Here is a 12,520-nt window from a genome sequence, read left to right on the forward strand (position 1 = left end):
TCTAAGAGCCATCCCCAACCCTCACCCTAGCAACATGCTGTCTCATGACCCTTATTGCTAACCTGGAAATATCGACCAGTTTGCCATCTGTCTTCCTGACTACAGAGTAAACTCTGTGAGGTCAGAGCTCTTGACTGCTCTGCTCACCACTATATCCCTGGAGCCTCCAACTCAATGCAGCAGGCTGGCACTGGGCAAATGTTGGCTGCGTGGATAATTGCTCAGAAATCAGAAGGCGTGGGTTAAGTTCTAGCCCTGCATCTAATTTGCTCAATGACCAGAGGAAAGGGGGACGCCATCTAACATGTGGAGGAGGAAGAAGAATGGTCATTCCCCACCCCCTCTGGTCTTTTGGGCCAGGCACTCTCATATAGACGGTGGACAAAGGAAAGCTTCACCTTCTACTCTCTCAACTGGGATAAATTAAATATGAGCTGTCTGTTGGGCTGGCCCTTCTCCTCTCTTGTCTTGGTTGAGCACCCACTATGGGCTCCACACTGTACTCGGCCTTCAGATTCCAAACTGGGCAGACAGGTATCCAGTGGAGGCAGAGAAGGCATTCCCAGGGGCCGAATGCCTGCTAATCTCTTTAACTTTACAATGTCTCCATCTTGGTCTGCTAGGTAATTCCCTTAACTTTGCAAATAAGCCCCTTGGCCTGCTAATCCCTTTGAGGTTACAAATGGGCCCCACAGAAGTGAGAAAGGGTGAAGTCAGAGTTCCGGGTAATGAAGTGTTTGAACTTGCATTCCTCCTGACATGTGCAGCACAATGAGATGATTTTCTCCCTAATGAGATTAGGAAATTCTATTAGTGTTCTGGGCTGCCGACCTGATTCCACAAGGCTAAGCCTCCAGGGCTGGATGTGCAGGGGGGCCCAGGCCACCAGGGTTTGCTGTTTCTGAAAGGCCAGACATCCCACCCTCCAGGTGAGGGCTCAGGCCCCTCCAGGCCCACCCGACACTGTGGTCTGCCCCCAGGTGCTCCCAGGACCATCTCCCTGACTCTGCTCCAGAAGAGTGTGAGGGCCCTGGGCACACTGCAGTGTGCCCCAGGAGTCTTCACTCCTCCTGCCTCAATAATAGAGCTAACAGATAATAATAGTAATCACTCGAACATGAGGCAAGGACTGGTCTAATCACCGGACATATTTTTAACCCTTTTAGTCCTCAGCAGAAGCTGCTGATGTGGATACGAATTTTATTTACACTTAACCCATGAGGAAATCGAGGCATAGAGCGACTCCTTAACCTGCGCCAAGTCCCGTAGCCAGAGCCAGGGTCTGAGCTGGAGCAGAACAGACCATTTGGCTGTAAGCCATTTCTCTTCAGCCCCACCTCCACCTTCCTGATCAAGGCTCCCTGTCTTGTCCTAGCTTCCTCAGAAAGTCTCCCCTCCTGTGTCTCCTGCAGGTTCTGGGATGTAAGCCACACCTTTGCCCTTTCTCCAGGTGGGTGGCCCTGGGGGGTAATGTTGGGGGCAGCAGTCAGCAAGGACACTCCAGGGTTGCTGGGCAGTCATGTCTGTCATGGGCTCAGTTGACTGAATGATCAGAGCTCTGGTTGGCCTTTCATGCTCTGGTCCATCCCTCTGCTACCTTTTTTTAAAGGATTTTATTCATCTATTCATGACAGAGAGAGAGAGAGAGAGAGAGAGAGAAAGAGAGACAGAGAGAGAGAGAGAGAGATAAAGAGGCAGAGATACAGGCAGAGGGAGAAGCAGGCTCCATGCAAGGAGCCTGACTCGGGACTCGATCCCGGGTCTCCAGGATCAGGCCCTGGGCTGAAGGCGGCGCTAAACTGCTGAGCCACCTGGGCTGCCCCCTCCGCTACCTTTTTGATGGTAACTCCAACTCCTTTTGACTTTGTTCCCTGAGTTCCGGGCATTCTGACCTCATGGCATTTCCTTCAATATGCTGGGCACATTCCTGCCTCAGGGCCTTTGCACTGGCTGCTCTCTAGGCCTGGAACATGCTTCCCTCAGATGATATAATGATGGTATATTATTATAACATTATCACAGCATCAACATACTCATAACATCCTGATTGCTGGACCCATATGAGACCATTCATCCTCACAACAATCTGAGATGGGTGTTTTCAATTCATTTTACAGATGATAGGCACAAACAGAAAGAAACTTGCCTATGGCCATCCAGCTGGTAAGCTATGAGCTAGAATTCAAACCCAGTTTGTGTCTGGAATCTGGGTGCTCAATCATCCCCCAGAGTTTCAGAAAGCAGCCTGGCTCCCACCCCTGCCTCTTGTAGGTCTTCGTTTCAATGCCTCCTAAGGAGTACGGGATCCCGCTCCCCCATGCTTACTTTTGCCCTCCCACAGCACTTACTACTTGGGCTAATGTTTACCAGTTTGTAAAGTACTGAAGTATTTAAGGCTTGGTGAATAATTGTTGCCCAGAACCCTGTGAGTATCCCCTTGCCACTCTGGTCCCTTTCCCAGAACCCCCTGCACTGCCCAGGATCCAGCAACCCTATGGGTTAACACCTGACACACACAGGGCCTTCAGGACTCCGGTCCTGTACCACCATGGCATCTCGGTGCCAGGGCTTTATTGGTTACTAAATATTTAACTGTTAGTCCTATCACTCAATGTTATACACCATATACATATATGTCTATTTTTCTTTCTTTCTTTCTTTCTTTTTTTTGCCTGCCTGCCCCCATTAGCATGGAAGCTCTATGAGGGCAGAGATTTTTTTTGCCACGCTTATTCATCCAGAGTCCAGCATACATCAGGTACTCAGTAAATACTAAGTGAATCTGGGAGACCAGATCTGCCCTGGGGCTGCATCACGGGGCTGGCTCACCGTGTCTGGGGGGCGATCCAGTATCACAGGACGGAGGAGGTGGCTCCCTGGGGAGGTGGCCTCCAGATCACCTGTCCCCAGCAAGGAGACCACCCCGTTGCAGTCCACGGTGCTGTTCCTTTTACCATTGAGGGCGGGAGCCGAGGTCCCTGGACTGAGCTGTCCCTGGGCACTAGGCTGGCGCAGAGGCCAGGGCACCAGCAGGGACGTGCGGTGGCTCTCGCTGTCTCCCGCTGTACTGTTTTCATCATCTGCAAAATCTGTCTCCGAGCCCAGGTCTCGCCTGCGAAAGGTGAAGATGCTCCCACGGCTGGAGCGTGGCTTCACGGAGGTCCTGCTGAGGCCATGTGTGCTGCTCAGGCGATTCTGGGGATACAGGGAGAAGGCACACCACCAAGCCAGCTCTTTATGTGCTCCCAGCCTATCCCCTGTGATGTTCTCGGAGACTGAGAGGTTGTCTCAGAGCAATGAGAGTTTTTTTTTTGTTGTTGTTTTGTTTTTTTAAAGCAGGCTCTGTGCCCAGCAGGGCTTGAACTCATGACCCTGAGATCTAGACCTGAGCTGAGATCAAGAGTTGGATGCTTAACTGACGGAGCCACCCAGGCTTCTGCTGGCCACTCGGGAATTGGGGGCGCTGAGCCAGGGTGTGTTCAGAGGAGGGGGTATAGTTGGTCCTGCATCATCTGGGATCTCTGCTCACTTAAAGCTTGTGCCTTTGGGGCTTTGAGATCCAAGTTTACCTGGGCCTGAAGCTGTGGCTGTGGCTGGGCAGGAGAAGAAGGAAGCACGAAAGCTTCTGGTGGTGCAAACAGGCCTGGCCTGAGCAGGACCTGGGGCCATCAGCCATGTACTTGACTCAAATGGGTATGTCTTTGGGTGCCTACTAATCTACACCACAGGGTAACCTCTGGTCCTAGCCTCAGCCCCAATGCTGGCGACATCACAACACCCAAACCTAGCTGGTGTCTCTGCCCAGACCTCCTCCAGTCCAAGAATGGTCATGGGAAACACGAAGGGCTGGAAGGGGGCTCAAGGATAGTCTCCTTGGGGAGCAACCACGGGGGGCTGCACCAGGGGCCCAACATGATGGGCTTTTGATGCCAGACCCACACTGAAAGGGTCAGAGCCACGGCCGGGGATTATTACCATTGCTCTGGGACCATCCTCTGAGTCGGACTTGGGGAACCTGTCATCCCCACACTCCTCTGTCCCCGAAGACATTCGTTTTCTCCTCTTGCTTCTTCTCTCATGGGTGGTTACTGGGGCCAAAGGGGACATCTCCAAGGAGCTGCGGGACACAGTGTCCACACCCCTGATGGTGAGGGCCTGGAAAAGGTGGAAGAGGGGTGTTTTGGTTATTGAGACTTTGTGCAGCCTCAGGCTAAGGCAGGCCAAGCAACTCTCAGTATCTCCATTTCCCCATCAGGAAGTAGACTTGCACACTTAACCCCAGACCAAAGTATCATGGAGAGATGAGCTCAGACAGACCCAGCATGTTTTGAAAAGAATCAAAGTCCAGGGAAGAGGAAAGAAGTGGCTGATGTGGGCAGCTCTAGGAAGAGGGGAGTGTGAGGGACAGTTGAGGTGGGAGGATGTTGGTGAGCAGAGGAAGCAACAGAATTAGAGGGCAGGACATCTTCTAGAAGGTTCAGTTGGCCAAAACTGGTGATGGGGGAGGTAGCGTGGGGCAATGAGAAGAAAGTGAATGTCTACATGGCTTCTAACAGCTTGGTCTGTAGTTAGCCTGCAGTACCTGTGTGTGGAGCGATGGGTAACCAGGGCAGCACTGCCAGGGCTTATTTTCCGAGCTGGGTCAGGCCTCCAACCTTGGACCTTCCTCACCAAGCTTCCAGAAGACATCCCTTGACTAGGATAAACTCAGTCCATGGACATGTGGTTCTCTTTTATCCAGCATGCATTAGGTTCCTTTACACAGGAGCTACCACCTTTACCTAGCAGCCACCATTTTTACCCAGCTGGCACTGTTTTCTCTGAGAAGACACCATGGTCATAGGGAACACTTTCCTCAGCAGGCACCACACTCACAGCACCCACTTGCACCCAGTGAGACTTTTACCTAGTAGGTGCCTCATGAACAGGCACTATCCTTAACCAGGTACCAAATTTTCACCTAGCAGACACTACATTCACATGAAATACTTTAACCCAGTAGACGCCAGCATCGCTCAACAGTAACTGTCTTTTATCCAGTAGATGCCACACTTGAAGGCACCAGCTTTTCCCAGCATGCATCACATCCGCAGACACCTGCTTTACCCGGAATGCATCATACCCACAGACACCTGTTCTACCTGGCATGCATCACATCTGCAGACACTAGCTTTACCCAGCATGCACCATGCTTATAGGCACCAGCTTTATTCAGCAGGCACCATGACCACAGGCACCAGGTTTGCCTAGCAAGGAGAAGGTTAATAGGTATCAACTTTACCCAGCAGGACCTGCCTTTTATCTATAGATGCCACACTTACAGATAGCAGCTTTACCCAGCAGGCACCAGCTTTACCCAGCATGTACCAGGTTTGTAGGCACCAGGGTTACGAAGCAGGTGTCATCCCTATAGGCACCAGCTTTGCCCAGCAGGCACCAGGTTCATAGGCACCCAGAATCAGGTGAGGACTTGCTTTGGAGGCTCCTTGGCTGCATGCTCACTCACCTCATGCTCTTTCTTGAGCATCTCCATGGCCTCCTGGAAGCGCTTTTCCTTCTCCTCTGTCTCAGCAATGGTGGCTTGGTTTTGTTCCTCGTAGGCCATGGCAACCACAGCCAGGATCAGGTTGACCAGGTAGAAGGAGCCCAGGAAGATGACAAGCATGAAGAAGATCATATAGATCTTCCCTGCAGACCTCAGGGTCTGGGGGAGTAAGGCAACAGAGGTTATCTTCACTGGGGCCCTTTCTGGGTCATGGTCATGGTCTTGGAATTTCAAGTTGTCCAGTCAGGCTACGCCAAGAGTTCAAATGGCCACAGCTTGGGGAGGAGTAGAGCATATCCTGCCTATAGAGGTAAGTATTCTAACCCATAGAGAAGAATGACCTACATGCAGAGGATAGTGTCCCATCCATGGGGGGAGGCAGAATGTTCCAGTCAACAGAGGAAATGTTGCATGCATAGAGGCAACTATTCCATCATATAGGGCAGAGAAGTGTCCTACTCACAGAGCACAGTGAGCCCCATACAGAGGGAAGGGTACTTGGTTACCAGCAAGAAGTTTCTTTGCTTGCTGTCCCCATTCCTCAGATGCAAGGGTTCCTGTCCCTTATTCCTTGAGCCTCCCCAGCTCTTGCCAGTGGAGAAGCTGCTGGGGCCTCTAGCTAATCACCTGTGCATCCTGGTCCCTAGCCAGTTCCTGGTGTTCCTCCCGCCCATGCACCCATGTACCTGCTGGTAGAGGCGCTCCCAGCAGTCCTGTGTCATTAGGCGGAAGAGCGCAAGGAAGGCCCAGGCAAAGGAGTCAAAGCTGGTGTAGCCGTGGTCAGGGTTCTCCCCTGCCTTTAGGCACCGGTAACCCTCGGGACATGTCCTGCAGTCAGACACACAGACTCTGTCCCCTGCCGTGAAGGGCCCGCCCCCTAAGATGCTCCCTGGGCCTGACTCATCTCCCTGGGTGGCCCAACACGTGCCCCACTGCTTCATGAGGCTGACTTTCACAAACTTAGTGCCACACGGTTGGTCCTGCTGCCATGACTTTCCACACTGTGCCTCCGGCCTGGGACACCGGTTTCGCCTTGTCTCTCCCCATCTGTATCAGCTAGGCCTGAATCCAGCTCCCTTCTGCCCACATTATACACCATCCCCGCTGTGACATGAGTCACCTCTCCCCTCACAGAGGAAGTGCCAAAGGCCTGGCTCACAGTGATTTCCTCTGGCTGCTTACCCCACAGGGAGATGGGCACAGAGTAGGCATGCAGTGGGGGGGGGGGAGGGCAGTGAGGCTTGGCTGAATAGCATGAGGCTGAACAGCACGGAGCCTGGGGCAAATGCCAGCCCGTGGGGCGGATGGATGGACAGGCTGTGATTCTGGGGTGGACAGGCTGGGGTCTGGCCACACCTGGAGAATGTGCCCCTTTATGTGACCATGCACACAGGCATAGTGAGGGGGACTGATGACTCACAGAGCTGGATGGGATAGCCTCTCTCCCAAAGAGAGACTGCTGGGCTGGATTCACGAGTGGGGGAGATGGAGGGTGGGGGTGGGGTACTCAGCAAGTGTGAGGGTGCAGCCTCTGTGCCTTGTTAATGTCCTAAGACCTTCCAGACAAATCTCTTTGGCTACAGGAAGGGCTGGAATTTCATACTGAGAGATGTGGGACTGCAGCCCCACAGAGTACCAGGGGACTCCCTCCTCCCCTGCCACCCTCACCTCACCTCACCCCTACCCGGTGAGGTGGCCCTGGGGGCTGGGCACCACATACCCGGCATCAGAACTGTTCCCACACAGTAACACATCGGAGGTGCCATTCTTCAGCAAGTAGTTTCCTGAAAGGGGAATGACCGATGCTGAAGAGCATGTGTGGCCCAGACTCCTGGGGTTCCCGCTTTGTGCCCAGGACTCTGGTGGGGGTAGACACCTGAGGAACAACACCAGTTGCTTCCCTGGCCTGCCTCCTGCTCCCCCCTAGATGTTTAGCTGCCAGTGTCCCCCACACTCACAGAAGACTCAGGGAGTCCCCATAGGGAGCTTCTGTCCCCTGCCCCGAGGAGGACTCAGGAGGATAGCTGGGGTGAAGAGAGGCCCTGACCCAGGAGGCAGGGGTCTGGGCGGAGGCCCAGCTCAGCTACTGAGTCACTGCCTGGTCTCGGCAGGCTACCACCCGGCTCCATCTGCACCACTTCTCTGTGCCTAAGGTGGTACAAGTGATACCTGCTACTGTCACCATGGCGTGATGCTGCTGCAGTATGTTCAGACGGGGCTGGGGCTGCACCAGATGCCATATGGGACACATAGTCCCATCCTCTCCGCCGGCCAGCGGTCAGGCCCCATTACTTAACACTACTCGCCTTAGTTGTAGGCAGCAGTTCTCAACTGTGGTCCCCACCCTGCGAGAGCAGACAACTGGGACCTGGTTAGAAATGTAACCTCCTGAGTACCACCCCAGATCTGCTGACTTGGGAACTCTGGGGGTGCTGCCCAGCTACAGTATGTGCTTCCTGGAGCCCTGCTGGTACAAATGAAAGTTTTGGAACTGCTGCTATTTGGCCACAGCTAAGCCATAAGCAAATTGAGTCATTGCGCTTCAGTCCGTTTCTTTTTCCAAAGCGGACTGCTGGTGTAGCGAAGAGGCCCTAACTTCAGAATGTCCCTTGGGGCCTTCAATCTGCCCTTGCACCAGCGTCTACCTTTGAACCAGACTGATGGTCTTGGTCAGAGGTGCTGGCCATTGGCCTGGAACATTGAAAGCCACCTATCACTGAAATGGCAGGAGGGGCTCATGTGACTTTGTACAATCTCCCGGCTTGTTCCAACCCTCTCTTGGGGTTCTGTGGGGCACATGTATGGAATTAACGTCTTGGCAAGGAATTCTGAAGTTGGCTGAAACATCCCATGCCAAGCAGGTGGGACCTCCACTCTGAAGGCTCACAAACCACCCCAGCTCCATGTCCCACCCTTTCTCTGGCTAATGCTCCTCTCTGGATAGGTAGGCCAGTCTTCTTTCCCTTCTCAATTCTCTGGGGTCAGTCCCCCCTTCACCCTCAGCACCTGCTGTCCCTCGTCAGCCTCTCCAGCTAACTTCCTCCTTCCTGCTCTTCAAGTGTCTGATCATCGAGTCCAAGAACTCATGAGGGCAGGCCCAAAGTCCTCACCCCTCCCGTCCTCTCCTGGAGTTCCAAAGGGCAGGGGCTGGGATCCCGGAGCATATCTTGGGGTTTCTGGGGGACCAAGTACAGCTTGACCAGCCATGGGGGACGGTCTACCCTCTGGTAAGGCCTGTGTGGCCTTACAAAGCCCGACCCGGGCCCACAGAGTGAGCCTGCACCTGAGTCGCTGAGGTAGTCGTCCAGTGACTCCCAGACCAGGCCGTCAGCCTCCACAGAGCCGTTGGTGTCATTGAGCGCCGTGAAGTTGCGGACACACTTGTGTCTCAGGTTACCCATAAAGAGCTGCAGGCCGATGAGGGCAAAGACACTGAGACAGAAGACGGTGAGGACCATCACGTCGGCCAGCTTCTTCACAGACTGGATCAGAGCCCCCACGATGGTCTTCAGACCTGGGGAAAGCAAGAATGAGCAGGGGTGTCACCCACAGGCTCCGTGCTCCTCATTCCACTGGGTGGGGGGCCAGGCCTGAGGGGGTGCTGGGCCAGATGGGCAATCATGAAGCAGGGGCAAGAGAAGGAGGCCTCCACATTTCCTCTGCTACTGAGATTCTGTCCTGCCCCCCCCCCCCCCCACCGGGGTGGAAGTCCAGTCTGGCCATGTATTTTCAGGAGGACCCAGTCCTCTTTGCTCTCCACTAGCCACATATATTAAATGGGTGTGGGAAATGCTGGTTTCTTGAGGAAAAAAACCACTCAAAGCCTGTCCCCATCCAGCTGGTCCCTAGGTATACCTTTAAATATAATCTGCAGAAGGGACACAGGTCCAGGCCCATTCCAGGGCAATGGAAGGGCGCTGGCCGTGATCCTTGAGATGGAGAGGCACAGGTCATTCTTGGTAGAGGAATGGGGTGTGTGCTTGGGTGATGGGGGGCTATCAGGAGGCCTGGCAAGGTCATGGTGGGTAATGTCCTAAGGGGTTTGTTCTGGCTAGGATCCCACCTTTGGGAAGGCTTCAAGGGCAGGGGAGGGGTTGACTTACTTTGCATTTTCCTCCTCTGCCCTGTCCCTCCAGGACCCATCCCCTTCCATCCCATTCCCCAAAGCCAAGAGGCCGTGATGTGTTAGTTGCATGGCCCAGCTCCCTGCAGAAGCCAGCACCACACAGCAAAGTGACAGAAAAGCATGTGTAGACACCTTTGGTCTGACACTGAGCTATTGTCCTATGACAAGTTCGAGCAGAGCATCGGGAGCGAGGGGGCTTCTCTGCCAGCAGCAGAGCCCGGCCTCCTGCCCCCACTCCCCAGCCCACAGGCTCAAAGCGGCCAGATCTCAGATTAAGCTCCATCCATCCATCCATCCATCGTCCAGCTGGTTAATGTGTTAGGAGCACCTGTGGTGGCCGTGCTCACAGCTGCCATGCCCATGACCTCAAGACAGGGAGGCAGCGATGGGCAAACATGGGAGCAGGGGAGGAAGTCCTCCCACTGTGCCACTAGCGCTGCTGCCTGCCCACAGCTCAGAGGCACTCAGCGTGCTCTGTGGAAATCGTCCTGACAGATGTTGGCAACTGCCCTGGGCAGGTGTGGGCCTTGCAGGGAATGGGCCTGGGGTGGTGGTGGTAGTAGGATTCCCATTTGGTAGCCCAGCACACCTCAGCTCTAGCAGAGGTTCTAGGACCCCTCAGAGAGCACACTCTGGTTCTGCTTACCGGGCCTGGAGACCCTGCCCATAATGTATGTGGCAGGGAGCACAGGGCAGGAGGTGGTGGGCCGCATACACTGCCTCAACTGTTAGTCTAAAGGATCTTTGGACTAGAGCATCCAGTTCAAGGCCCAGCAAAGCACCTCCTGGTCTGTGGACATAGCATCCAGCGGGGGGAAATAAGCTGGTGAGCATAGATCCAGTCCTTTAAATATTTCTCATATTGATGACAGAGTTCACTTCTGACAAGAATGAGTCCAATGAAGTAACAGGATTCTTTCTGAAAAGACCCAAGAAGGGAAAGATCCCTGGCATCAACTGGGACACTCTCCTGCCACTGAAGGTCTAACAAGCTGGCCAAAGAGCCCTTGGAAACCAACCCCTCTGATTTCATTTCCATCTTGCGGGAGAGGAGACTGAGATCTGGAGAAGGCCGAGGCTCTCTGAGCCTCAGCCCAGGGGACACCTCCTCCAGAGGGATTTCCATAATGCCGACCACAGCATTGTTCTAATGACCACTTTCAGGGTCTGTTGTTTGCTTTCTCACTGGGTTGCTGGCAGCTTTGAAGAGGTCCAATGTGCCCGGGCTTAGGTTGGCAGGCTTCCTGCATTACTCCAGGACAGAGAGATATTTCCCTTTGCTAGCCTTTCTTACAAAACAGACCGGAACATGCCTTTTCTCAACTGCTATGGCCAGTGTGCTTCTCTAATCTTGTGGGTGTATGATGTGAGGTTGTCCCCAGCATCCTAGAGGACAGACCCTGAGGCTTCTAAGCATGTATGTGTGCACCCAGGCCAATGACAACACTCGTCTCCATGGAGGTGACTGTACACTGGGGGCACGCTGCCCACTTGCTACTGGCTCTTAGTGGGGGTCTGGGCCACTGGAGAGCATGGGACAAGTGGCCCTGTGCACATCCTATGGGGTTCAGAGGTCAGGAGCAACAGTCTGAGGCTCAGCTTGAACGTAGCATAAGGTGGGGGGGGTAGTCTTATTAGATAATTAACACCACCAAGGGAGAGTCTGAACGCCTCCAAGGAGCTCAGAGCAGGGCCCATGCCTTCCCCGGGCAGCAAGAGCTACATGGAGATCAAGGGGCCAGGACCTAGGGCTTTCCAAATCAGGAATGGATGCCACCATCTGCTTTAGTTAATTCTTCCCTCAGCTCTGACACCTCGTCAGATCTGTGGCATACAACCTGTCTCCAGCTGCCTTCTTAAAAGAAGTGCCATCTCCAATTCTGAGTGTGGCTGCATTCAGAAAAAGGCTCTGGAAGAAACTTCTGGGCACTGCCCTGTGGGCCATGAAATCATCATAAGCCTTTTGAGAACTTTCCTGGATGGATGGGGTAGACCGGCTTTCTAGAGAGGCCATTCGGGCTTAGAATTCCCGGGTGCAATTGCCAACATCTGTCAAGGAGAACTGCTTCCTGAGGCTACCATGCACGGTTTGCTATACCTCTACCGCACCATGCAGCGAGGGCTGGTAGACGCCAAGGCCCGATGACACCTGTCCGCAGAATACACTCTGTTTCACAAAAGGAGGCGGTGGCGGTGGCGGCTGTGCCTTTGTCACCAAGAGGGGACACAATGCAGGGACTAGGCATTCAGCCCTGAGTTTTCCTTTTTTATTGTGTGTGTGTGTGTGTGTGTGTGCGCGCGCGCGCGTGTGGTTTGCCTCAAACCCAGTTCTTTGGTTTCCTTATTGGAGGATGATGCTTCTGGCTGAAGCAATCCACACGCAAGCTTTTCGCTATTCAAAGCACTGAGCTCAGTTTGGGAAGGACATCATTATCTTGGGAAGAATCTGGGTTCGATACAGGCCCTGCCATGGGAGCCAGGTGTCCCCCCAGCCTCTCTGAGAGCAGGCTTTGCTTGGGGGGGGGCATCCCGAATCATCTCGGGAAGCTCTGAGGGGCCAGCCACGTCCGCCGCCGCCGCCGGACCCCCGCCACCAAGCTCTGGGGAAGGTATTCTGGTGACAGGCACATTCGGAGGGGCCTTCCCCAGGGTCGCCTCAGGCCCGGGGGGGCTGGGAAGGCCTGCGTGAGTCCCTCCAGCCTTGGCGTTTAACCTGATTTTCACCTGAAATGACTGATATAGTTTTCAGGGCCCGGAGGACTCGGAAGGTACGTAAGGCTGACACATTGCCCAGGTCCACAAATTCTGTTGTGTATCTGTAACAGGGGAAAGTCACACACGGGACAGTG

At 54.0% G+C, this 12,520-nt stretch overlaps 1 protein-coding gene across 9 annotated transcripts in view; it reads right to left on the reverse strand.

The window, feature by feature from the left end:
- SCN5A (sodium voltage-gated channel alpha subunit 5) overlaps window positions 1-12,520 on the reverse strand; it is a 97,421-nt gene that overhangs the window by 50,210 nt on the left and 34,691 nt on the right. For 5 of the 9 annotated variants that reach the window (XM_072726488.1, XM_072726492.1, XM_072726490.1 and 2 more), the window contains exons 7-12: window positions 8,829-9,059; window positions 7,266-7,329; window positions 6,232-6,373; window positions 5,507-5,704; window positions 3,976-4,155; window positions 2,830-3,195 (exon numbers count right to left, since the gene is read on the reverse strand). In XM_072726488.1, coding sequence (XP_072582589.1) covers window positions 2,830-3,195; window positions 3,976-4,155; window positions 5,507-5,704; window positions 6,232-6,373; window positions 7,266-7,329; window positions 8,829-9,059 — 1,181 coding nt within the window. Of the gene's footprint in view, window positions 1-2,829; window positions 3,196-3,975; window positions 4,156-5,506; window positions 5,705-6,231; window positions 6,374-7,265; window positions 7,330-8,828; window positions 9,060-12,395; window positions 12,488-12,520 lie in introns of all 9 variants that reach the window. The other 4 variants (XM_072726491.1, XM_072726487.1, XM_072726489.1 and 1 more) reach the window with 1 other exon arrangement.

The sequence above is a fragment of the Vulpes vulpes genome, chromosome 11 (assembly GCF_048418805.1).
Source record: "Vulpes vulpes isolate BD-2025 chromosome 11, VulVul3, whole genome shotgun sequence".
Classification (NCBI taxonomy): Eukaryota; Metazoa; Chordata; class Mammalia; order Carnivora; family Canidae; genus Vulpes; species Vulpes vulpes.